The sequence below is a fragment of the Nyctibius grandis genome, chromosome 12 (genome assembly GCF_013368605.1).
Source record: "Nyctibius grandis isolate bNycGra1 chromosome 12, bNycGra1.pri, whole genome shotgun sequence".
In the NCBI taxonomy this organism is placed as follows: domain Eukaryota; kingdom Metazoa; phylum Chordata; class Aves; order Nyctibiiformes; family Nyctibiidae; genus Nyctibius; species Nyctibius grandis.
Genome location: NC_090669.1, coordinates 13212827 through 13239160, shown reverse-complemented (window position 1 = coordinate 13239160; position 26334 = coordinate 13212827). Strand labels below are relative to the sequence as shown.

At 48.1% G+C, this 26334-nt stretch overlaps 1 protein-coding gene across 2 annotated transcripts in view; it reads left to right on the top strand.

Moving 5' to 3' along the window:
* WTIP (WT1 interacting protein) overlaps positions 1–26334 on the top strand; it is an 83554-nt gene continuing 57220 nt past the window's right edge. The window contains exons 1-2 of one of the 2 annotated variants that reach the window (XM_068411634.1): positions 1108–1192; positions 1602–1710. In XM_068411634.1, coding sequence (XP_068267735.1) covers positions 1686–1710 — 25 coding nt within the window. In that variant the 5' untranslated portion in view covers positions 1108–1192; positions 1602–1685. Of the gene's footprint in view, positions 1711–26334 lie in introns of both variants that reach the window. The other variant, XM_068411633.1, reaches the window with a different exon arrangement.

Genomic DNA, 26334 nt, shown 5'->3' with positions numbered 1-26334 from the left:
TCCGCCGCGCAGCGCGGCCGCACCGAGCCGAGCGCCGCGGCGCAGGGATGCCGCTGAGGTGACTGCTGCCTCGCCTGGTCGCCGCCGAGCAGCCCTCCGGAGAAGGAGCCGCGTCCCGCCGCTACCCCGCCAGGACCGCGGGAAGAGGCTTTATTTTGGATTTTTTTCCCCTTTTCTCTCTTTGCTCTGGGCTGTGCTTTCACGGAGACTTCGCCGTCCCTCCCCCGTCCCGCGCCGCCGGGCTCCGGCCGAGCATGGAGAAGTACGAGGAGGACATGGCACTGAAGGCCACCAAGTTCATGGAGGATCTGTCCCTCTACGAGCCCTGCCCGGAGGGTCCGTACGGCCGGGGCGGCCGCCGGGACCTGGCGCTGCACCCCGACCTGGAGGAGACCAAGCGGGTCATCGCCGCCCACATGACGGCGGAGCAGCGGGGCCGGAAGATGAACGGCACCGCCGCGCCGCCGCCGCCCGCCGAAGCCTTCCCCGCCGCCGCCCCCTGCGGCAAAGCCTACCCGCCCGCGGCGCCGGCCGCCCCGCTCCGCGCCGCCGAGCCGCCGCCGGCCGCGGGGCCGCCGTGCTGCGAGGAGGGGCTGTGCACCCGCTCTGAGGTGGCGCTGCCCTGCTACAGCGGCTTCGCCGACAAGGGCAAGCGGTACTCGGCCGAGGGCTACCGCTACGCCGCAGGCAGCGCCTACGAGGGCGGCTACGTGGCCAAGGGCGGCGGGCGGGTGCCCAGCGGCCCGGACGGCAGGTACGGCGCCGCCAGCCCGCGGGCCAGCCTGGCCGCCTCGTCGCCGGGCCCCGTCGCCGAGCACGGCAAGTTCTCCAGCCCGCGCTCCAGCCTGGGCGGCGCGGCCGCGCTGCCCTACGAGAAGTTCTCCAGCCCCCGCTCCAGCCTGGTGGTGCCCGGCCAGGAGAAGTACGGCAGCCCCCGCGCCAGCCTGGTGCAGTACGACGGCGCCGCCCTCAGCCCCCGCTCCAGCTACGCCAGCACGGCCAGCGACACCAGCAAGCACTCCAGCCCCCGCGCCAGCCTCACCAGCTACGACGGCGGCGGCAGCAAGCCCAGCAGCAACCGCACCAGCGGCATCAGTATGGGCTACGACCAGCGCCACGCCAGCCCCCGCTCCAGCACCGCCAGCCAGTACTCCTGCACCACCAGCCCCCGCTCCAGCTACTCGGACTCCAGGTACGGCCCGCCGGGCAGCGCCGAGCCGGAGGGGGCGGGCGGTGCCGGGCTAGCTCTGGCCAGCCCCCGCTCCAGCCTCTGCGGCCCCGAGGGCCGCGGCGCGGCGGGCGCCGCCGTGGTCAGCCCCCGCTCCAGCATCTCCAGCCAGAGCTCGCGGAGCTCCCGCGGCTCCATGAGCGCCTACCCCGAGCTGCAGCTGCCCTCGCCCCGCTCCTCCCTGCTGGGGCCCGGTCTGCAGGAGGACGGCGCCGTGCCCGAACTGGGGGACGTCTACCACAAGATCCATGCCCAGTCCCCACCGCGGCACGACCAGCAGCACCCGGCCGCCGCCTCCGAGGCGGCGCCCCCCTACGCCTACAGCCCGACCAAAGGCTCCGCTTCGGCTCCCAAATTCAAGCTCCCCTACCAGGTGACGCCGTGCCGGGAGAGCGGCCCCAGCCAGGCGGAGAGGCGGCTGGAGGCGCTGACGCTGGAGCTGGAGAAGGAGCTGGAGATGCACATGAAGAAGGAGTACTTCGGTGAGTGATCCGCCGGGTCGAGGTGCGGGTGGCCGCGGGGCTGGAGGGGGTGAGCGGCTGAAGGGCATCGGTGTGCGGGGCCTGCTCGGAGCCGGGTGGGTTTGGCTGTGGGGAAGGCGAGTGTATGATGGCCAGGGCTGCTCTGGACCAGGTACCTGCTGAAGTGCGATATTGCTACAGATGCTCTCTGTCTAACTGCTGTCAGAAGTGCCTGCACCATAGTTTGTTCCTGGTGTTTTGATCTCTCTCCCGCCTATTCCTTACATGGTTTGCCAGGATCTAGTGCTTCCCCTTCCATGTGCAGATGTCTGAGGTGTTTCAGAAGCCGTTTGTGCTATTGGGGCTTTCAGTGACTCTCATTTGCTTCCCTTCTTCTTGGGCTGTTGAAGCTTCACCAATATAACCTTCAGCATCCCTGAGGCTGTGGCGTTTTGCGATTGTGCTTTCAGGCCATCTACAGTAACTTCTAGATGAGTAACGTGGCTGGTGAAGCAATTTTCAGTGCCTCGTTCAGTAAAATCTTTGTGTTAGTCCGGAGTGCCTTGTGGGAGCCTGGGCATTGTTTCTGCCCCACGAGGCCTCGCAGGGTCTGCTCAGCACACAGGGCTGGTGTGGGGGGCAGCGTTGTCCCTAGGACAGGAGGGGAGTTGGAGGGAAAGGAGAGCCTGCTGTCGTGGCTGAGGCTGAATCAGCCTGTTGGTCATCTCTTGAATTTTTGTTGCTTTTTTATAGAACAAAAGTAACTTATTGAAATAAGCGAACACATCTTGTAGTACACTAGTTAGCATTAAGCTTTCCTGTCTTTTTTTGTACTGGGTGGAAAAGGCCAAAATGCCTTTGGAAGATGATCGTGGACTGTGCAAATACTGCCCTGTTTCTCTTGCGCTGGGGACTGCAGATGAGCTGGGCGACTGCTGGACCTGGGCAACCCGTGGGAGCAGTTTGTCCCGTTTGAATGAGGGGTGAAGGCTTTCCTGTAGCAGCATAGGAGCAGAGGAGGGAGAAAGAGGGTGAGGAAGATGAGGGGCTGTGGATGAGCCAGCCCCCATCCGTGGCCTTCGAGGGGACAGTTGTCTCTGCGCCTTTGAGTGCTGCCTGGGTGTGGGCAGAGGCTCTCTGGTGGCATGTGATTTCTGACCAACATGAGCGTTGCTGAGGATGGAGACATGCATTACCTTGGTTGCTGATTTAAACGCGAGGATTCAGACCACTTTTGGCACAGCATTAGTGCACTCTGCGTGGAAGGGAGGAGTTGCAGGGCTCCTTGCAAGTGTCTGGGTAATGATTGTAGTGAGACAGACCTGGGCCAAGGTAGGTGAGTGAGCAGTATCCTTTCCTATGAGGAAAACCTCTCTGTGAACTGTGGTGGCATAGTTTCTACGAGCTCCTGTGCCCAGACGAAGGAAGCTGAATGCAGTGCAGTGCTTGCTGCCTCCCTCCATCCTGTGGGGGGCTGGTAAGAAAGCTGATAGTCATCCACTGCATCTTTTGTGGGATCTGGCACCTGGTGTGGTACTCCTCACCAGCTGAGGACAGTAACAGTTCTGAGCGTGTGCAGAAGCTGGATGGGAGGGCTTGTTAACACACTAACTGCAAGAAATGTTGCCTTCAAAATTTCCCTGGTATACAGTGAGAGATGGAAAAATAAGATGTATTTGGAGTAAGAAACAAGTCACAGCTGTCCTTGCGCCTCCAGGAGGTGTTTCCAGTGGCCAGGGAAGCTGGGTGTGCGATCAGGAGCAGCCCTGGGGAATCTGTGTTGTGAGTGGGTTTTTCCTACAAGAATTTGCCTGTTGCGAGTGTCACTACTTGCAGGTATATTCTGTACCAACATGTTGCAGCATGCCCTAAACCTTGGCGGATCTGTCCTATGCAGGATGAGCAGTAAGCTTGTGCCTTTATGCCTAGAGAGTGTACATACAGCTTCTCTGTGGGTATTTGTTGTAGCAGCACAAAGAAGCGCTGCTGTGACTTGCACCCTGGAAGCAGATGAAACCCAGAAAACTGGGGTGCTTTAAAAGAGAAAGCTGATTTCTGTGAGTTGTTGAGGTTTTGATAAATCCTGGTGGGCTTGATCCTGCATTTCTGCTTCCGATCGCCCATGGCGGTGAATGCCGAGCATCGGAGAGGCTGCGGGGAAGCTGAGCAGTGTACAGCCCGGCAGGTCTATGGGGCTGACAGCTGTCTCTGCCCATGCTGGTGTGAACAGCGCTGAGCAGCACTGTGCTGAGAGTTCTGCTTTGCTGATTCACCTTCTCCATCCTCCCCTTTCTTCTGGCAGGCTCCAGTGCATCTGTAGCGAGAAGGAAAATGCCCTTCTGCAGTTGGTTTAATGTGATTGAAGATGACAGGGCTGCAAAAGGAGCACTGTGCGTCTGCCCTACCCCCAGTTGCACAGCTGAGAGGTAGCACCCTGCCACTTCCAAGTGCTCCCACCAGCACATTGCAGCCACATGCGCTCACTCATCTTACAGAAAACGAAGCCTGCAGAGAGGGAAGGGAGGGTTGTTACGGGCTGGATTGGTGAGCTGCTCCAATTCATCCTTGTCCATGAGGTGGCTGGAGCTGACCCAAGGGAGCGGGTGCAGACAGCGGGCTCTGGGAGGATGAGACAGTTCCTTTGGCAACAGTCTGCAGCTGGATTGGGTAAAGCTGTGAGACTTGATTCCCTTGTAGTTGCTTCCTATGCAACCCCTGCCCAAACTGCTTTATTCTTGACCCTCTGAGATGCCCTGTCAAGGTACTGAAAGTTTGGTAAATATGCTTGGTTTAGTGGCAGATGCTGAGAAGAGAGGTAATAAAAAAGTACTTTCATTCACTTTCATAACTGTTCTCAGCTGAGCATTTGTATGTGATGAGGTGAATTGTTAAACTTGTGTTTCAGGGATGTTTTAAATTGAGTGGTGCATCCTGAGGTGTCAACAGGACATTTCTGGGTGTTGGAAGGTCATCAGCTCAGGCGCTGTCTTAAATTCTATTTACTTTGCACAATTCTTCAGTCTGATGTCTAGGTGTTGAAAAAGACAGTTTAAGGCAAAAAAATTGAATTTCGGCATGCCCATCCAAGTCAAAGCAGTCCTTGTGGGACTGACTGCAAACCTATGGCTTGTCATCTACTGGGCAGGGAAATGTCATGTGTTGAACAGTTACGCCGATTTGGCTGTTGTTCTTGAACAAGATCTCTCTGTATGTTCTGTGGCTCTGCTGGTGTGCTGTCAGAAATGGAAGGAGAGTCGATGGAGGGGCGCAGGCAGCAATCATGTGCTCCCTGCAGCCCCTGCTGTGTTGCAGCCATCACCCAACAAGGGCTGTCTGCTCATCTTGGTCAGGGTGGTGGGATCCAGTGCAAGAAGCGACTTAATTATCTTACTGTCTTGAACTGAGGAGGAGATGGAAAAGGCGTTGTCAGACTAGGGAGGTGGGGGAGTGAGGATTGTTTCCTCCCTGTGCAAAGTCTGGGGGGATACAAGCAAGTTTGCGATCTTGCTGGTGTCCTTTGACAGCCCTGTGCAGTGCGCTTTGTGAAGGTGCTTTTCCTCATCTCTGCACATCGAGTGTATTCCCTACCCCTTGCTGCCACTTCACCCCCGTATGCAGAATACAGCTAGCTCGTACCAGTGAGAAACAACCAGTCCCGTCACAGTGAGCTGTCACCTTTGTTGTCTTCCACAGGCACCTTTGATCCTTCTCCACCCTGAGGGAAACGTCCCCTTTCTCAGTACCGTGTAGGAGGTTTACCAAGTGAAGCAGGGATCAATTGACATCTCATAGAATGAGACAGAAAGTCTGGATTCTGTTAATAACTGTAGTCATCTGTCTAGCAAAAACCCATTCTTACCCTACAAGGTAGGCTTGACTTTTTGAGAACTCCTGGATCTTTCCAGAAAGCCACCCAGTAGTACCAGCACACGTTTTTTTGGAGCACCACCAAGAAATGCTGCTGATAACATCCTGTTGAAAAGCCTTTGGCCTTGTAGGTAGGTGAAGGGAAGAAAGAGATCCCTAGGCACATCCGGGCCCTTTCTGCACATAGTCATCCATGCTAATCTGTTTCTTTGCATTGAGAAATGGCTTTTGGGCCCTACAGTGTGCTTGTGAGTTCAGAGTTGTATGTTCGTGTTTCTTTTGCATATGCAGGTTGATGTGACAGAAGGGTTTATATCCAAGTGAGGTCAAAATTAGGACAGATGACAGTGGTAAGTCTCTAGAAGCTGCATTGCTTAAATATGAAATTTGGAAATCTGAATGAAATGTAGATGAGCTTGTAGTTGGTGACCAGAACACTTGAGATATTTGCTAAAGTGTTGTTTTCTGTCTTATGATTTCCTGAAGCTTTCTTTGTGAAATATTAGATCTTTCCTATTTCCATCAAAATAGAGGTAACAGTTGATACATCATACTGGGTTTGGAAATAAGCAAAGACTTATTGTCTGGTAATTACTTGGTATTTCTCTTTATATGGGCCTAGAAGTCCACTCAGCTTTGATAAGCAGCTGAGATCCCTCAGCTTTTGTCATCAAGACTGTCCTGTAAAAAAGGGTTTCTTTTCCACCAGATTTGAGCTTTTAATAGGCAATCTTCTAAATAGAAATAAACTTACATGGTATGGTCTCCTGAAGTGTTCAAACAGGTCATGTGCTTCAGAGTTTGGTTTTGCTAATCTCCCAATTCCAGCTGGAAAATACATTGCTGAAACTGATTTGAGAGTGGTCAGGTTTTTTTAGCTGAAATGCAAGAAAGCCCTGAAAAATGGGGTCAGTCAAGGGAGGTGTGTGTTCACTGGGGAAGGTGGAAGAAGAGCTGCAGTGGAAGGTGCTGGGGTATGGGTGAATTAGCAGCATCCCCGTGGCTCACAGCTGCCAGGAGCCTGCCCTCCTGTCACTGATCCTATGCTGAGACAACAGGCAGTGCAGACTGCGTGTGCGTGAAGGGGAGAGTGAATGGTGCTGCTGTGGGTGTGTGAGAGGAGAGGAGAGGGGAAGAGAGTGAATGATGGGCTGAATGAGTCAAGAAAATAATGGTAGGTAGTGATTGGGAAAGCCTGGAGGTGGGGGGTTGTCCAAAGCGAGGAAGGTGAGGGAGAAAATGTAGAAGGAATTCAAGACAACAAAGAGGATGCAAAAAATAAGTATGATAACACAAGTCAGCAGAGTTGGAAAAAAGTCTTTTTTTGTCTGTGGTGTGAAATGTCCTCTGAAGGATGTGGGAGCGTTCCTAGATGACTTCTTGCAGTCCCTGCTAGCCATGCACATGCTTGTGAGTGTCCTTGAAGTTGGGAAGTGATAAACCATGTCATATGTAATAACAGGAGGGGAGAGATGTGGAATGTAAGTGTGGTTGTATATTATTAAGTACTAGATGCATGTAACATGTACAATTAATGTTAAATGGACATTTGGGTGACTGTAACTTGCACAGAAGCATGTGTTATGAATGGGGACAACTGCTTTCCTACCTTTGGTTGCAGGAAACTTGACTGTGAATAGGGGTATTATCTGATGACAAAGGTTTTTTGATTGTTTTTGTTTGTGCTTCTACTATTGGGTTCTCTCTGCGTTGTTATAAAAGCACTGCCACGTGTTTTATTAGGGCTACCACAGGTGAGGCTTCCGATACAGAGAGTTGGATATACAGTACAGAGTTGGCATAGGCATGTGCACCGCTGTGGCACAGTAACTCCTGATTTAATCGTTACCCTTTCCTGCTGCCTTATGACTTGGGAAATGTACCCATGTGCATACCCCTGTGAACGTCGTACCTTGTTCGTTTAGGGCCACAGGGTGATGCAGCAATGTGCCAATGGGGAGGGAAGGGACAAGCCACCCAGCTCGAGGGGTCTGAAGTAAAGGAGATCATTTACATGCCAAGTGCATGCAGAGAAGGAAGTTTCTTTTCACCTGTTTCAAGGAGTCCATTTCCTTGTGGAAAGGATACTGGTTGGCAAGGGTTGAGTGGAGCCCGTGTTGCAGTTTGCTTTGGTTTGGAGCGTGCTGTGGCTCTTGTGATTGCAGAGCCACGGGGCCGCTGCATGGAACACTGAGCAATTCATTAGATCTGCTCGTTTTTTAGGGCTCTGTCACAAACTCCAAGCCAGGTCTGTATTGCATTCCTCAAGTAAGAGGCTCTCAAATTCCCAGAAGTAACATCAGGCTTTTAAACACACCCTTCCCACTGTGCCCACCCCCCCCAAAAAAAAAACAATCAGATATGCTGTTGTAGGGGGTCAGGGAGACATCCTAAGCAAGATTCGGAGTCAAAAAATGTTCGTCTAGCAGAGTTTAACTTGTACTGGCAGCTGTTTACCTAGCCTCTGTGCCTGATCCTCCACAAAGATTTATGTGTGCGAATGTCCTGTTTTGTTGTTAAATCACGCACTGGAGATTCATACATGGTGGCATGTGTGAATTGGGAGTAAATAATTTAATGGGTTCTGTGGCTACTGAATTTTGCAGAGCAGAAACGTGACCCTGTTGTGAAGGAACAGGCAACTGTTAAAGTAGCTGCAGTTACGTGACTGAAGTTGATGCTTCTTAGTGGAAAATTGCCCTGAAGATGTATCATTTTTACATTTAAAATATGTAAATGATACAACTTCATGTGCTCCCGCTGATGGCTTGGTGGCAGCAGCAAAGATACCGGTCTAGGCTGAAATCCTTAATATCCATGATTAATAAATTAGGATATAAATGTCTGTGTTACAGCCATGTGGATATTGGATGTTTAGAAAGCCTTCTCAAAGCAAGAGAAATTTCCAAATACTAAAATAATTACATAAAAAAGAAGAAAATAAAAATCTGGCAAAGTAATTTTCAGGTGTTTGAAAGGGTTGTTCGTCAGTGGAAAGAAAATAAAACAGCAACGATGAGCAAAACAGTTTTACTAAAACCAAAAGTTTTTTGCAGAAATTTAAAGCTCTGGGCTTGGCCTCCTACCTACATCATATGTCCCAAAAGCTATCACAGGACAGTGCTTCACAGCACGTTGGCAGAGTTACGGTCTGGGGTTTTCCTCAGCAGCGCCTGGAGCCCCACAGCGTTGGAGAGGTGTCTCCTTTGTGCCAGACCCAGCTCAGGCACTGGCAGAAGATGAAATCCTGCAGTGCCGTCCGGGGACGGCTGCCTGCCAGCCGGGTGCTTGGGCAGCTGTCCTTGTTGGGGTGAAGGTGTTGGGATCCTGTGGAACCCTGCTCCCTGGGTCCCCTGCCCCGCTGGTGGCAAAGGAGGTGCAGCTGATCCTGTGGTGTCTCAGAGTCTGTGCTTTGTCTCGCAGCCTGCCAGAGTTGGGTGGTTCTGCTGTCAGCACTAGGTGCGTCCAAAATAATGTCTTATTCTGTGGCCGGAGAAACTAGGTGTCTCTTAGAGTATAATGTGGTGTTTGATTTTTATTCCCGTGCTGGACAAAGTGCCTCCTCTCTGACAGGGCTGGGAATGTATGACAGAAAGCAAAACTGAAGCAGCAAAAAGAAAGAAATGCAGGAATGTGCATAGTGTGTGTAAGTTTTATTATGAGCTTAAAGAGGCTCGTTTTGGAGGGCTGTGTTCAGCTGCCTGAAAGGTTCAAGTCCTGACAGGATGGAGGTACCTGGGGCTGTGATGTGGCATCGCTTGGAGATGCTCCAGGGGCGTGATGGCTCCTGAGGCTGGCAGCAGGATTCCTGTTGACTTGTTTGGGAGCAGGACCAGCCTTCAGCTTTTAACAAAATTAGCAGATGTGCTAATGATTGACCAATAAATGTCAGTGTATGGCTGGATTTTTATGTGATTTTTCACTGTGCCTGTGTGCATGCAGTCTCTGGAAATGGATTTTGTCCCTTTTTTCTACATTGGAGCAGATATTTCTGTTGTGTGGTATGTGTTTATCTCTTTCTATTAACCTCACTGTGTTGTTTTAACTCCCTATCAGCACAGCCGTGTTTGTTACTGTGCCATGAGACAGAGGAGCAGAAGGAAACAGCCAGGCAAGTCATGTATCTCTCCCAGCTGGAGTATTTCACATTGTCTGAAACTGCATTCCTTGTTTTTTGGAGAAGTTTTACTAAATCTCTCATGTCACATTTATGTGTTCCAGCAAACTTTTAAGAAAAGGCCTATGATTCATTAAGGAAAAAACCCCATCGCCCCAGAGCACAAACGCTCATTTAATGCTCAGCTGAGAACTACTGTGCATATAAAACATGTAAGAGCTTACACAGGGGGACTCAGCTGGGAGGTAAGGATTTATTGCTAGTGACACCTATTTCCAAGTTTGAGATGCTGGAAAAGTTCCTCTCGGCAGGTTTCGCACGAAAACCTGTAGGCAGTTGGGTTTAAACCTCTGTGTTTGCGTGTTGCTGGGATTGTGGTGGTGCACGTGTGCTGACAAGTGCAGCTCAGCCATCATCTCCCAGTGTGGCTGTGAGCCCTGACCCTCCCTGCTGCTGAGAAGGAGGAGGCAACAGTGGCAGCTGCTGTGTGACTTGGAAGAAGGGGTGTGTTGGGCTGATGTGGTTGATGCTGCCCGTTGGGGTTGGGCTGGTGTGGGGTCTGCTGAGGGGTGCTGCACACTGCCCACGTGCAGCAGGCGTGCTTAGAGTTTCGCCTGTGACGAGTTTTTGGGAGCTGAGGTACCTAACAGAGAATTGAGTTCCTCCAAGTACCAGGGATGCGAAGTCAAATGACTTTGAAGAGGGATGCGATCAGATTGGAATAACACCACAGATACTTAAGGCTATATTTGGGGGACGTGGTTAATTCTAAAGCCTTTAATTGCAGGCAGCAGCACTGAAATGCCTCTACCTTGCTGTGAGAGTTAATGCATGTATTTGTGAATGCTGGGAGAAGTGCAGGGAAGACTGTGCAAATGTAAAGAATGTTAATACCACATATTGTCATGAAATAGCCAGGGAGGGGATCACTGGACAACGAAGAGACATTTAATAGGTTACAAAAGGTCATGGCTGACTATATGCCATGGCTTTTTTAAGAATTTGGCTAAACAAGGCTCATTTCAGTTCAGAACATGTTTATAGTTTTTGTGAACAGTAGATAGCTATTGTGGAAGAACTCTCAGATGTTTTCCTGGCCATCCAAACATTTATTTAATTGGTGAACTGTTTCACTTGCGACACCGCAGAACTTCTGGAAAGTGAAAACAAGATGTTTTCTCCCTTTTAATGTGGCCACTTGAAAAAATTAGAAAATTTCAAAGTTGAAGAGAAATGAAAAGCTATTCCTAAATGCAGTTTGACAGTTGTGCATATTTAGATGCTCCAGCTCTCTTGGATCATATTTCCTGTGGTCCGTGGAGACCCTGTGGCCTCTCCCAGGCATGGGAAATACCCTTTTGTTCTGGCGGTCATTGCGTAAACCTTTCTCCTGTGCCACATGCTCGTCCCCAAGCGTGTGCAGTGCAGGGAACTGGGATCCCATGGGTAAAGCTTCTGGGCTGGAAGTTGGGTGGTTCTGCTGCACGTTCTCCATCTCCTTCAATGTTACCTCTGTGCTGGCCGTCCCTGGGGGGTTTCCGGGAGCATTGGGTAAGGCCAATCCTGAATGTGGGTCCCTGGCTGGGTCAGTGTGGTGTGCTGTTGAACTTGAAGCACAGGGCCAGGCAACTGTTTGTGGATGTCCTGAATTTAAATGTGAGTGATTTGAGGTTGATTTTTGTGCGTGGGCTTTGCATGTGCAAAACTGCAGCTTGTGTGCAGGACATAGTTGACTGGAAAACTTTGCTAGAAAAGGATTTTGAACAAGCTGAGGAGTAGGATTGGTTTTTTACTGTAATAAATCAAGTGCTGACCTGACTGAATTGAGACAGCTGAGGTCTCTGCTGCTGTGGCTTGATTCTGTTTTCCTGGCCTTGCAGGTATGACATTGCCTTCAGTTGCATTAGAGTAGGATCTTGGTTTTGTGTTCTTTGTTCCTGGTGTGAAATTCCTGCTAAATCAATTTGTTTGGGCCAGATGTTGAATGACTGAAAAATAATCACGGGGGGAATGGTTCTGAGCAAGGGGATCGTTGAATAGACTGCCACTTATTCATGGTTTTGTCTGCTCAAAAAAGCATGCTAACCTGGCCGTGTGCTGCTGTCTGCTGCCCTGCCTGTTCTCGTTATTGACATGAAATGCAGCAGGATTAGACTCGCGATCTCTGTGGACTGTCTCACCTGTCACTCTTCTTTCCACCTCTCTGTAGCTAAGTTAGTTCAAAGAGAATGTTGAGTTTTGTTTTGGTTTTTTTAAAAAAAAAGAAAAAGGTTAGCAGCAAAAGATATCGGAGCCCAGCATCAGCTGAGACAAAAAAACTGTTTATACCAGGCAGTAGAAAGAGCTGTATTTGGCAAAATGTTGGATCTCTCAGTGTTTCTCTCTGTGTTGTAGCAGTTGCCATGCTGTTAACCTTGAGCATCCCAGTTCTCGGGTGTAGATGGGGGAAACAGGTAATTCTTCAGGGGACAAGGCTGAAGTTTTGATGAATGACTAATAACTGTTGCAGCTCTTTTTTTGCCAAGCAGTTATGTGAAAATTCTCTGCAGTTGGTGGGTTGCCCATTTTTAATCAAAGCCATGTTTCCCAGATCTAAACACTCAATAGAAAACAGCGCTGCACAACAATCAAGTGCGTAAGAGTCCAGATTTTGAGCTGGTTTGAGAAATAAGCATGTAATTTTCTGAAGTGTAGGTCAGTAGCTGGTGTTCTTAGAAAGTGTGTTGGCTTGTTGTACCTGTTCCTGGCTACAGCAGGGCTGAGCCTCTGTGGTGCAGCCCTGTGAAGTAGCAGTGGCTCACAGCAAGTGATGCACTTGCTCGGTGGAAAACCCCTGCAGCTCAGGTGCAGAGCTTAGTGACTTAACTCAGAAAAAAAAACTCAAGACATCTCAAAATAAAATCCATACATGGTATTAACTAATGAAATTTTTATTTAGAAAATGGAACACTTATCTGATAAATCCAGACCTCCCTCATTTGTGACAGTCCTGTTTGGGTCACGGGAGCATGTTTGACTGTTTCTGACAGCGTGGAGTCACTTCTAGTTGTTTTTATTATACCACAGAGATCAGGGAATAAGTAAATTCACATCTGTGTTTTACCCCTGCCATGTTTTTCTACCTGGCCCACCCAGCTGCCTCGGTACCTCCCAGGACATATCCACTGTGGAGCTGTTGGGTATATGGCTGTTTTGTGCTTTGGCTGTAAAAGTGATGTGCAGTTGGCCTGGAAACTTGGTATCTTGACAGCTAGACACCAATTTCCTGCAAATTATGATGTAAATAACAAAGAGCAGGTGGAGTTAATGGTGTGGAAGAGGGCTATAATGCTCTGTTAAGTCCTGCTGACCTCTTTCACCTTACACAAAGCCAGCTATTGGCACTGAGTTCCCAAGTTGCTCTGCTCGCAGGAGATGCGTTTATGGAAGATGCATGTGAATCCTAGGAAAGCTCCTCCTTGCAGAAGCTGGTATCCCACCATCTCAGGGCACTGGAGCATCAGTGTGAAGAGACTGGATCCAGAGACTGAACCGGCCTTTTCAATGTACGTGATTTCTGCAGGGTGGGGTAGAGATTGTGTCCAGAAGTGAAGTTCTGCATCCTCTGCTTTTCCTCTCCTTGTTGTCTTTTGCCCAGAGCAGAAGTCACTTAAAGGTATCAAGACCTAAACCTGGAGAGGATGTAGAGAGCAGAGGAACAGGTACAGATGTGGGTGATGCATGTGACACCCGTTGCCTCTGATCTGCAGGTGGTTATAGAGAGCACCCTGATGCTGTGCGTGCTGTGAATGAAGTGCTGGGGGCTCTGGGTACTGCTGCCGCTTTTTTCCTTTGGTTGCCTTTTTTGCAGCAAAATAATAGGTCTTGCTTATTGATACTTAATGTTTTTTTCCTGGAATTTTGGCGCCCATCAGGTGTTGTCTCAGATGCTGTTTTACAAACAATTAGGAAAAAGCTTGCTGTTTTGCTTGGCCTGGAAGGAGAATCTCCCAGCGTTATTTCTGTATGTTAGTTTTGAGGGAGACGTTCCTGTGCAAGATTGGTGAGAGTGGCTGTGCCAGGAGGTGTTGCCCGGTCTTGGAGAGTGGTGCAGGGCTTCCTGGCAGCCACACAAGCAACACCTGCAAAGCAGGTCACTGCCCAATTCAGAGAGAGGAAAAAATCAAATCCACGTCAGGTTTGGGCTTAGAGCTTTGAATGGAACACAGGGCAGACGCAAGGCAAGGTTTGCCCCTTGCTGGAGTTTCTGGCAGAGTGGAGGCGTGTCAGTTCACTCACCAAATCCCACGTTGCCCTAGAGCTTCAGAGAACCCTTGTGCTGTGGGGTGGAAGGACTCGGGAGTGCCTGACCATGCTCTTTACCTTCCTGACCTATTAGGAAAGGGGGAAAAGAGAAGGGGTAGCTTGTGTTAGGCTGAAACAGCCTTGCATGCTGTGTAAGAGCAAACTAATTTTACTCTTTTGGGAAAAGGCTTTCTCAGCCCCTGTTCTGTACTTGGGAGGAATTCAGGCCAGTGAAGAACCAGCCCAGAAAGAGGTGATCCCCAGAGGCTGACTTGCATTTATTCACAAAGAAAATACTTTCAAGATGCTCCAAGTGCAGACTTGCAAATCAGCTTCCTAGTGTGCCAAGTGCGTGAAGCTCTGCCTTTCCCTGCTGCTGCCTCTGCTCCTCACCTTGCAGGGGCTTCACCTGGCTTCCCCGTGGGGGTGCTGGGAGTGACGATGGGCAGGAGCAGGGAGCAGCTTGGACCCGTCTGGCTGCAGCGGTGGCCTGGCTCTGACTGGGCACCCTGTCTGACTTGTGTCCATCTAATTTATTTCTGTAGCTCATGAAAAAAGAAAAAAACAACACACAAAACAGAACATGCTAGCTGCCAAGTTTAAGGCCAAATCTTGGACTCCTTTGTGGGCAGAACTTCCTTTGAAATTACTGGGTGTTTTGCTTGGTTAAAGACTGTGAGGTTGGGAAACCCGGTGTTAGATTATTGCAGGGTCAGAGAAAGGGTGCGTTGCAAGGTCTGGGGGAAGTACTTTCTTTTGGTTTTCTGACAAAGAACTCCATGAATAATGAGTATTGTCTTAGAGCTTTTTTGCTTCCAAATAGGTTGGCCAGCATAGTGTGCCAGCATGGGGAATTTCTAACCCTGCTTTGCAGGTCGGATGACAAGCTGAGGGGCTGCTGAAGGCCACTGCACCTGGGTCAGAGCAGAGCAAGGGACTTGTGGATCTGGCTGCCCTGTGCATCAACAGTGCTATATATGCCTGGGGACTTTCAGCACGGAGCTGAATCCCACCCATGGGAACCGGGGGTCAGCAGCAGCAATGCTAGTGGGGTGAGGGTAGGCTCTGAATTGCTGCCGAGGGCACACGACCATGCACAAGCATTAGCTGGACCTGAAGCCACAGATGTCAGGGTAACAAGTGATAAAAGAATTTTTCCCTTTTCCCTTTTACATCCAAGTGTCTCTTCCTCCAACTCTTCCAGCCCATGTGGTTGGGTGAGGATGATGTGCATCAGCTGATCCCAGTAGTCAGTGTTCCTCTAATCTCTCTTATGATCTTTTGGGTGGGGGTTGTCCCTGCCTTAACTCCTGTCTCCCCCGCTCAGCCTGCAAATACAAGGCCGTGGCTTCTGCAAGGAGGTAGCTGCTCTGGTCCCTCCAGGATGCTATGAATTTTGCTGTGATACTTAAATGCAGAGAGGAAGAGGCATGCAGTGGTGGAGTGCAGGGGAATGGCTCTTCAGAGGGTGAGTCGCTCTGGGAGTACCCACTGCAACTGGGCAGCTCACCAGTATGTGCATTTGGGGAGCTTCTAAATTAATGTTCCTAACCAATGCGTAACATTCAAGAGAGAACTTTGATTCAAAAAAGGAGAGGAGGGCTGCTGAGAGCTCTGGCAAATATGTGGCAATATTTGCTTAAATTTTTGAGAAATATGGTATTTCATCTTTATTATGAATTTTACGCTTGTGTATTTGCACCCCCCACTGTTTTCTAGGCTTTTGCCACATCAAGGCAATGTTTGGTGGTCCAGAACTGCCAGCACCAGGGCTGAGCAGAAAGTGGCTGTAAAACCACTTTGTTTTTATTTTGAGCTGTTTTCATTTTGAGCACAGAACCAAATTATAGGGGCACAGTGGGGGAATGTTAGCTTGTATGTTTTGTTTTGCTTATATATGTTTTAAATTGGATTAGGACTGCAACCAAACTGCAGTGAGATTGATGGGAGTCTTCCCTTCTCAAAGGACAAGAACTACACAGCCAGGTGGCAATCATTTGTAAAAACATCTTCCTAAACAGTAGGCATTCCTGTTTTGAAGAAAGATCAGCAGCTGGGGCCTGGGTACACCGCTGGTGCAGGCTCAGTTCTGCACACATCATTTCCACCTGTGACACTACTGTTCTGAAAAAAAATAGTTACCAGCCAGAAAAAGCGTTCAGTAAGCCTGTGAGCAAACTGTTGTTTGAATTTTTTGGACTATGCATCTTGCAGTTTCTCACCAAGCAGTTGACTTAAAAGAACAGAGTAAGTGTTGTCTTGGGGTCTAAAGTAGAGTAAGACTGACTCCAAGGTCAAGTGTGACCATTTCATAACAAATAGTCCCATGTTTGTTTTTATCCTGCAGCTCAGGACCAGGGCACTAACTTTTAAACCTGAGGCAGGGAAGAAGGTGAGATAAAGTTGTTCTGTGCAGTCTGGAGTGTGGATTTGAACATAGAACAGTCCACATGCTTAATCCTAAATAGGAATAAAATACTTCAAGTTTTCTTCTCTCAAAGAGCTCCAGGATCAGGTCACTGAGAAATAGGAGCAAGTAGTGCACTGGGCAATATTACACAGGGAAAGAAGAGGTTGGAGGCTGGGGGGCATCCAGTATTTCATGTCTGAGTTGAAGGTCCTTCTGCTGTCAACAGATGCTAAGATATTACCTACTTCAGCAGGTAAAGGACTGAGATACCTGCCAGGATTTAAACCTAGTACTATGGAGGAACACAGCTTTTTTTCTAGGTACAATGTAAGTTGCTTAGCTAACTCTTACGTGATATCACACATCTTTACAGCATGCCTGTTCGTTCAAGGAAAGACAGGGAAAAGGATGCTTGTTCATCCTGTGTTCTCCCTGCCAGAGACTTGCATGAGCCATTTCTGTCAGCCTGAGTCACTGACACCACTGCAAGAAAAAAGCTGTGGTTCCCATCAGATGATAACCAATGGGGAACAACAGTTTGTAGTGATCACGTAAGTTTTTCTTGCTTTGCTTGAAGAGACATCTCTCTTTCTGGCTGTGGTGGAAGACAACCAGAGAATACTTTTTGTGACTGGTACTAGATTGAAACAGAATCTGTTTTAATTGAGGATAAACAATGATTTCTTCTCTAAATTGGACAGATAGCTCCTCTCCAGAAATGATAAAATCCTCCATCTCTCAAAGGCACCAGTGGGAGAAACACAGGATGTGTAGGCATGAGCTCAGTACCAGCTCTGTACTTCACTCTTAACCTTACAGAGACAGCACAGTAGAGAGATTCTTCATGGATTTAGTAAAAGCTACCCTTATTTCCATGGACATAATTACAGAAGAGGCTAGATTCATCTGGAAACAAAGGCTCTAGTAATTTAAGAACAACAAAGCAAAAATAATAAAAAAAAAAGTCCCAACAAATACACTAATTCTTTTAGGTAGTTTTCAAAAGAGAAGTTTTGTGAATTGTTCATGGTTTGTTTGTTGTTTTTTGTGTTTTGTTTTGTTTTTTAGGAAGCATTTACAAACGTATTTCTTAGTGGATACAGAGAGAGGAGAGATTCCAAAAGGGCTTTGCTGCAATTAAGGAAATGGTTGCATTAGGTTGTGCTGCAGTGATTCAGCACGTGAGAAGAAAAATCCCAGCTGAGTGATTTACACACTGATCCTGCATGTTTTGATTAAAGGTCGGGCCCAGAAATGCATTTATGCTTATTTGGAAGTCTAAAGAGACTCCACTGGGGAGTTAAATCTCTAAGTAGGAGTTGAATGTGTAAATATTCACAAGTAACTCTTTACTTAGCCGTGTAATTTTGTTGTGAATTTAGTTAGGGAAAGCTTTACTTGAAAACTGAAGTCCAGTCTCTACTAGAACTTGCAACAGGGGAGAGCATTCCTGTATACTGTCCTGACTTAGGATATCCCATATATAAATTCTGTACCTTACTGACTTAAAGGAGTTCTAAAGTAGCTAGGAAGAGGAGAAAAGGGGTCCAGGAGAGCTGGCTGATTTTTCAAGGATTGCTGTTTCCAAGCTAAGGAATGGTTCATCCTGACATGCAGGAAGTCAAGCAAGAGTGACAGGAGGCCTGTGTGGATGAGCTCCTAAGAAAGAAATGAAAAGAAAATGTATAACGTGTAAGAGGTGGAAGTAGGGAGAGGAGGAATATAAAAACACTACGAGCACATGCAGTTGGGGTCAGGAGAACCAAGGCTTTCCTGGAGCTGCATCTGATGGAAGATGTGAAGGTCAAGAAATGCTTCTGCAGATGTATGAGCAAAAGGAATGCTACGGGAAATGTGGAGCAGGGAAACCGCGGTGGCCTTCTATGATGAAAAGCTTGGTGAATAAGGAAAGAGCAGTGGACGTTGTTGATCTCTGCTTTAGCAAAGCTTTTGATATCGTTGCCCATAACATCCTTCTAGACAAACTTATCTAGTCTACAGACTAGATAAATGGACTGTGAGATGGACTGAAAACTGGTTGAGCTGCTGGATTCAAAGAGTTGTGACCAGCAGAATGAAGGTTGGGTTGGAGGCCATTCACTAGTGGTACACCTTGGAAGTCAGTACTGGGGTCAGTACTGTTCAACATCCTTTGTTAATGACCTGGACGATGGGACAGAGTACACCCTTAGCTCATTTGCAGTTTGTACTACTCTGGGAGGAATGGTTGATAGACTAGGTGTGTGTGTTGTCATTCAGCCTGTGGAGAAATAGGCTAACAGAAACCTCATGAAGTTTGACAACAGGAAGTGTGAAGTGCTGCACCTGGGGAGCAGCAACCTCGTACAGTGGTATGAGCTGGGGGCCCAGTGGCTGGAAAGCAGCTCAGCAGAAAGGCCCTCTGGGGTCCGACTGAACATGAGCCAGCAGTGTGCCCTTGTGGCAAAGAAAGCCAACAGCATCTTCAGCTGGTGTTCAGACCTGACTGTCTTGGATCATGGGAATACCGAAGCTGAACACATGCCCTGGACATCCACCTGGGAGCTGGGTGCCCCCGTGCTCTGTCCATGCAATGCATGTGTCCATGCCCAGTGTCTGGGCAGTTTTCCCACGAGCTGTGTCTAAACAGGGGACCACAGGGCCTGGAGGATTTGGAGTGGGTTGTGTCAGCTTCTGGTGTGGGTGGGTGAGGCACCAGCTCCCACCCAGTGCCCAGACATAAGGTTCCACTGCTGTGATGAGAGCCCATGGGGCAGCTCAGGTCTCCTCTGGTCTTCCCAATAGCAGCTCCTCTGGTTCCTGCTTCTCAGGTGGACCTTCTGAAAATTAAAAGGCCACAAAACACCTACCACATAGATATAATCAGATGTGAATTATCTTTTATTGCTTTTGTCATGATCCTAATCTGAACCACTGCTTTAATAGTACAGAGAATACTTACCACTGATGTTGCACATGGGGTTTCCACCAGGCTCTGTGTAACGATGAACAGACAACACAATTGAGGTGGAAAGGGTTACCTCTCTTTATTGCTCTTCTGTCTTTTGCTGAGTATTTTAATTAAAACCAGATAGAGGAAAATTTTTCACCCTGTTTCCAATTTTTAGTGATTTCACCTGCTGTTGAAAATTGCATCAAGACATAACACTGAAGGATGATGTAAAGAGGAATGAATGCTCCTTTTAGCTGCTATGAATAGAGGCTTCTCATATCAGTCAAGTGTTGACTTTATAATTATGAGAAGATTACATGTTTCTGTTATTTTTTAGCTGGTCCTCTAAGATATAAATTAACATTTCACCACTTCGTGTAACCTTTCAAAATGGAGAAGGGAGGTTTGGCTGATAAATTGCATAAGATCACATTATTTGGAGATGTTTACTGTAACTAACAGTGGAAAATTACCTTCCTAACCCTTCGGTCCCTTCTGCCTGCTCACTTTCCCTGGTTTTGCAGTTCTGGAGTTTTCTTTTTGCTGCCTCTAGAAAGATTCTTAATGAATAGTTGTCCTGGAGATGTTTGCTCTGCAGCTGTGCTTTATTTGTATTTTTGTAAGTGTTGCTAAAAATTTAGCCATTACTCCTTTGCTGTCTGATGACTGAGGGTGGTGGGGCTGATGAGTTACTCACTAAATGAGTGATGCCTGGGTGGTGGCATGTCAGGAATGGGAAAGAAGAGCATCTTGCCACTTGTTCACTACTTTGGCTTGAGTCTGGCATCCAGCTCCACAAGAAACGGAGTCCCATCTTCCAAAATTCAGCTTAAAAAGAGGATGCCTTGCCGTCTTGGCACGGAGATGGTGAGCAGGGTGGGTGTGGAGAAGGCTCCCAGGGCTAGTTCTGGGAACAGGCCTGCTGTGATGTGCATTTGGGTCCCACAGCGCTGAGGGCTGGTTGGCAGCTGCTGGTGCCTGTTTAGTGAAGACAAGACTCACTAGGCACTGGGGCACTGATGCCAGCACTATGCACAGTGATCATTTTGAAAGAGAAATCCTTTCTGCCCTCAAGCAAATAGCCTTTGACATTAGCCATTGAGGCCAAAGTGTATTTCACTGTTTGCATCTCAGTGCCAAGTGCTGTTGCAGGACATGTGTTCTTTAATAGGAGCAGCTTAGCACTTCGGCTAAGTTGTTGCAGGTTTCTTCACAGTGGTTATGGGCCAAGGGTTTGGCTGCAGGTGCAGTGGACAGGTTTAGAAAAGAGCAGATGATGCCAAAACCCCATTATAGTTGGGGTTTGACTTATTTGCTAGGTCCTTTCTGAGATAACTCTCTGATCAGCGTCTTGTACGTTTTGTCCTCTGCACCCAGCTTCTGGTTTATCACTTATCACCCAGTGATAAACCAGGTGATGGTTTATCACTAGCTGGGAAACAGTGCATAACTGAGTGCATAGAGACTCGCTATGCATATGTCTTAGTTGACGCTGTGACCATGCCTGTTTCTCACTCTTTTCATCTGAGAAAACTAGATCTGCTCTTTTTTTTTTCCCCTAATTTTCTGGCCTTTCATACCCACTCTGATCCCATCTTGTGTCAAGATGAGCAAGACAGGGATGAAGCAGGGGAGAGGGATGGTCCTGAGGGTGATATTTATGCATTTCTGGATCATTCACCTGGATGTGGATCAAGTACGTGTTCACATTTCTGTCGAATTAGCCAGACCGACCACGTACCCTGGAGTTCACGCCAGGTGCTGGAGAGGAGACGGTTACCTGATCCAGAACTGACAATACCTGATCTAGCAAAAAGTCAAAGCAGTCCAGACAGACAATACCTGACCTAGCAGAAATCCTGCCAATATGAAGTTAACAATTGGTACTTTACACTGTGTGGCATCTCTTTATGCAATACTAAGAGTTGTAAAGCTGGATTTATTCAGTCATTGGAACATGGCCTCCTCTACTGCAGTGCTGCTGCCCTCCTCAGTGGAAGGGTCACTACTGAGCAAAGTGAGATCTGCCCGTTCCTACAAGTCTGAGCGGTGCTTGCTGGCCACAGCTGCCTTGGAGAGCAAGTCACTGAGGATGAAAATGGAGCTTAGGTCCCTTCATGGTTACGTGAAGCTCAGAGTTACCCTCTTGTAAGAATCATCGCAGAGAGGAATCTGACTAAAGCCTGGAACAACCACCGCTTGTCTGCCTTAGGCCTGCAGTGGAGAGCAGCCGAATGCATGGGACTGCCCAGGTCTGTAGAAGCCTCACTTTGCTGTGAACGTTGGCAGCCTGCTGATTTTTACTTCCCTGCCCCCATTGGATCCATAGGAAGGAAATAAGCCTACATATATAGCATGTAGTGTTACTGTTTCCTGGAGGTGGATGAGGCAAAATTAGAATATCCTGTTTACATGTTGTTAGTGCTGTATTTGATGAGCTGTCCCAAGGGTTTTCGGCTTGCTAGATCAGGACAGGCTTTTCGTATGGTCTGAGAGTCTTCCTGCCCTACTGGAGTAGAGGAGTGTGGCTGTTTGCACTAGCACTGAGCATCTCCCTGGACTGGGCCTTACAGCTGCAGAGGAGGCTGGGCTTTTCCCTGCAGCCAAGGCAGGGAAAATGAGGCTTGCCAGCATAGATACTTAGAACTAAAATCTTTCATGAGCTGAAGGTGGGAGAAACCTATGGCAAATGACTTTATGAAATTGTTGTTCCTGCAGGATGTCCTTACAGGAAGGTATACCCCTCTTCCCCATGTTCTCAAAGCATCCTTGAGTCACTTGACTTGCAGTGACTGAAAAAAACTGTTCAGAGGGTTGAGGTGACGGAGGTTTTTAAGTCGTTTCTAGCTTTCCTTAAGTGAATAGATCAGTCTTTCTAAATAGCTTGCTATAATACTTACCTATATGCATGCTTTTGTTTAAGCAAACCTATTTATACTTCTGGAAATGGTAAAGAACCTCCAAGTGGCAGGTGAGAACTAATGAGCTAGAGTTGGTGGCACCTTTGCAGGGTGGGCAGTGGAAATGCGGGGCTGCTGTGGAGGTGTAGTGCTTGTGGAAAGAGCTGCTGAATTTATAACCGAATGTGGTTGTGTAATGCCTTGCCTTTTCCAGACTCTCATGCTTGTTCTGGAAATAGACCGTTATCTAGGAAAACAGAACAGTGCACCTGGAAACTTTTAGACTAGTCTCCTTGTTTAATCGTGAACCCATTTTAAATATGTCAAGGAAGGCAGCTGTAATATATGACCTTTTTCTGCCATATATTAGAGTGATGACTCATACGTGCAATGTCAGGGGAATGTAGTGAAAAGTCTCTCCAACTTGACGTCTGTGCAGCTGATGTTTTCAGATCTGACGTGCTGTGGAGTTCAGGATATTTGGGCTGCATTGTTGGTGCTTTCAGTATCACTCTTTGTTACCTGGCTGCACAGATTTTTCTAAGCTGAAGCATTTAAATGGATTCTGTCTTTTCCATGTCATCTCAGAAGGTTTAACTGTCTTTTCTCTGAAGACCACACAGGTGTCAGTGGCTCCCATTTCGTATAGAAAAGAGCCAAGACATAGCAACTAAATGGTTTGCTAAGGACAACTAAGTCAAAACTGGAAGAGAGGGCTGGTATAGCAGAGTTGCTGGCTGGTTCTGTCTGTACTGTGGTCACTGTCGTTTATATAGGAAAATCTGCAGTGTGTACATAGATGCACTATTATTAATGTGTGGTATCAGTAAGCATAAAGGAAAGCTGATGAAAGTACGAGCTTTAAATATTTTGTTTATTTACTGTAATAAAACTGTCTTGATGTCTGTAAACCTGCCACTGGAAACAGCTTAAATAAAATTTAGCAAGTTCACATTCTGACCTGCGTTATGCCAGAGTAAATCTGAAGTAGTGGCATGGACAAGCATCTCATCCCAGAGCTCAGATGATCTCCAGCTGGTGCAACCAGCTAAATGAGCTTGTAGAAATTAAAGCACTGATATAAATTGCAGAATCCATATTAACTGAAAAATTAAATGTTTATGTGTGAGACCATTTGCAACCTGAGTATTTTTTTGAGAAATCTCCTATCACTATCTGTGAACTGCTACTTCTTTTGTTGCCCATTATATTGGAGTATCCAGTATGAAGGTCTGCCCTTTTCCTAAATCAGTGTGAATACACAGCTGGGCTGAATGCCCCTGGTGCTCTACACCAGCTTCCCAACAAGAAATTCGCCCAGGAACACTGGGGAGCTTTGGATGTTGGTGTTAGATCTTTCTAGACTGAAACTAGGACCTGCAGGAACATCACTCATTTCTGGGGGGGTGGGGAGTGTGGGGGGGGGTGTGTGTGTGCGCGCGCACGCGCCACTGTGCTAGAAATTTTACACTCCTCAAATAGACTGAATTATATGTGTGATCACAGTCATTATGTTCCAGGCAAAGTAAGTGTGATTTGAGCTGAAAGGCCTTGTTGACCTGGTCCCTTTGGGCTCCAAGAGGATGCATGTCTACAGCGAGACATTCAGATGTTCAGCAGTGGAGGGGCAGTAGGACAGGGAAGGGGCTTTGCAGATACTCTTTTTCCCTCCAAATCGTTCATTCCCAGTGGTGCTCTCTTTTACCCCCCCCAGCTGTACATGTCTCCTTGCTTTGCTAATCCCAGTAATCACAAGGTACTTTTAGAAGCAGGATTTTCTTTCTTTCTTTTTTTTTTTTTTGTCAATAATTTAGTTGCTATAGTTGTTTGCAAGTCCCCTTGTGCTGTGGTTGTCAACTTGAGCATGAAGCTTGAGCAGTCAGCTGAGCTCTGAATCATGGACAAAGCAACCCAAAGCAGCATAGACGATAGAGCAGCCACGAGAACTACTCGGTCTTCCAGTTCATTGCCTTGGTAGCAAACGATCTTTCTATAAATGCCAAGTGAGAAGTATAAATCATGCTGGAACTGCCATGCAGTAAATCAAGGCGCAGAGAAATGAATATTTGTAAACCAAGTGTCAGTGTAACTAAAACACTGCGCAGAACAATAGGCCTGCGATATGCCTTGTGCTGTCGGGAGGCTGCACGGCAGAGTCGGAGATCCACACAAAGGGAAGTTATGCAGAGGCACGCCGGCTGCGGCCGAGGCAGGATGAACTCTGTGCAGATAGTGTCAGTAATTTCATGGTTCAGCGCAGTAATTTCACATACTGTATGAAGCAATAAGCATTTGCTGCGCTAGCTTCAGGCTTTCACTGTGTGACTGGGTGGATCTACTTTAACAGTAACAAAAGCCTTCCAGTTTCCAGCAGCTGCTCATCAGAGCTGATACTGGCTCCCATGACATCTCCCACTCTGCAGCGCTGACCTGGAGCTGCCGTGGTTTAATTCACCAGCACAGACATACCCTGGGCTCATAGCTGCTAAAATACGGAGTCCGGGAGGGCTGTTTGAGAGTTGTTTCTACAGCCTTCTATGTTCCCAAACTCTTGCCCATCACCTCACTCTACGTTTGAAACTCTGGGGAGTTTCTGACAAAACAGAATGGCCCACATATTTACTGAAGCAAGTAGGAATAGGCAGAGACTGAGCCCTGCTGGCAGTGCCAGTTCCTCAGGCAGGTAGAGCTCAGCTCCCGTGTCCTGATGAGCGCTGTTGTTCCTGGCAGTGCTCCCAGCGCCTCCCTTCGTGGCCATGACCTCTCCCAGCAGCTTTGTCCTACGTGAGCCACGGCCTTGTTAAACAGTAGGCAGAGTGGGGCTAATGAAAGTTACTCCAGGAGCTGGAGTTAAACCTAGAGCTTGCTTCTACAAAACTTTCAGTGAATGTGAACTTCATTGAGTTTGTAACAAAGTGTAAATTAATCTCAAACTTTGATTTTTCTGAGTAAGTTATACATGCGCATCCCTCCTGCCCCAGGCCTGTGTATTAATTGACTAAAGCCTCCTTAGGAGGCAGGCACTGAAGTGATGGAGGTCTTTTTAGGTCACCAGGTATATATCTGGGACTTAGGCCTCAGTCACTCAAGGGCCTTAGTAGTCTGTTGGTGGGGGTTTTACCTTCTTTCCTTGAGGAGGAAAGCAAGGTCAGGGGAAATCTCAATAAGGTTTAACAATGACAGCAAAAGTTTCCTGGTTGTAGCCTGCTTCTTGTCTTGCTTAGTTTAAGCTGTGATTTGTTAGCTGTTGTGGCCTATCTTCCTCCAGTTTAACCTACTGCAACCTCCAGCATGGTTTCTGCGGGGAGCATGTGGGTACTTGCAAGCCAGAGTTGTGTTACTGGATGGGGTCAGGTCCCTCCCGGCCGTGGGGTGTTGTGGTGCCAGGTGTGGATGGGCTGTGGCTTGGGAGGGGAGCTTAAAATGTTTACCTGAGCACTTTCCACTTTTAGTCTGTCATTTTCAACCTTAATTCAAGTATTGGTGTCTTCTCATCTTCCCCTGGGGGAGGGCAGTGCTGGTAGCTTTAGCCAGACAGTCCCTTTATTGGTCGTATCACAAGATGTTGCCGCTGAGTGTGTCCAGGATATGTTTGTTTGTTTATAACTTGTACATACCAAATTTTATTTTCTGTTGGGTATTGAAGCCTTGGTATGTTTGCCAGGCATCTGCCAGGTGACAAATTTAAAGCCCTCCAGCAAGAGCTACCCATGGTGGCGAGGGCTGGGAGGGCTTTCTGGGCTGACTCCCTCGCTCCTGCTTGGCTGCTGAGAAGAGGCTCTGCCCCTGCACACTGTGTAGGTGCCTTGTTTTTTCTGTCTGCCTCTGAGTGAAGATGACGTGTATGTCGGAAGATCCCTCCTCCTGTGGTTGTTGGAAGGAAGGGAGCATTTTTCTTGCCTGAAGTCATGTTTCAGCATCTGAGCTGCTGCAGTCCAGGATGTCTGCACAGTAGCTACCATCATCTCGGGCAGGTACTGCTGCAGCAGTGACACAGCTGCCTGGGCTCAGGACAACTCTGATGCTTCGCTATTTACCCAACTTCTTAGCAGAATATTTTTTTAAATGTAGTAGCAGCACCCTGTGTAAAAGCTGCCTGGGCATGAGATCATGGGCTGCAGGCACTGCAGCCTGT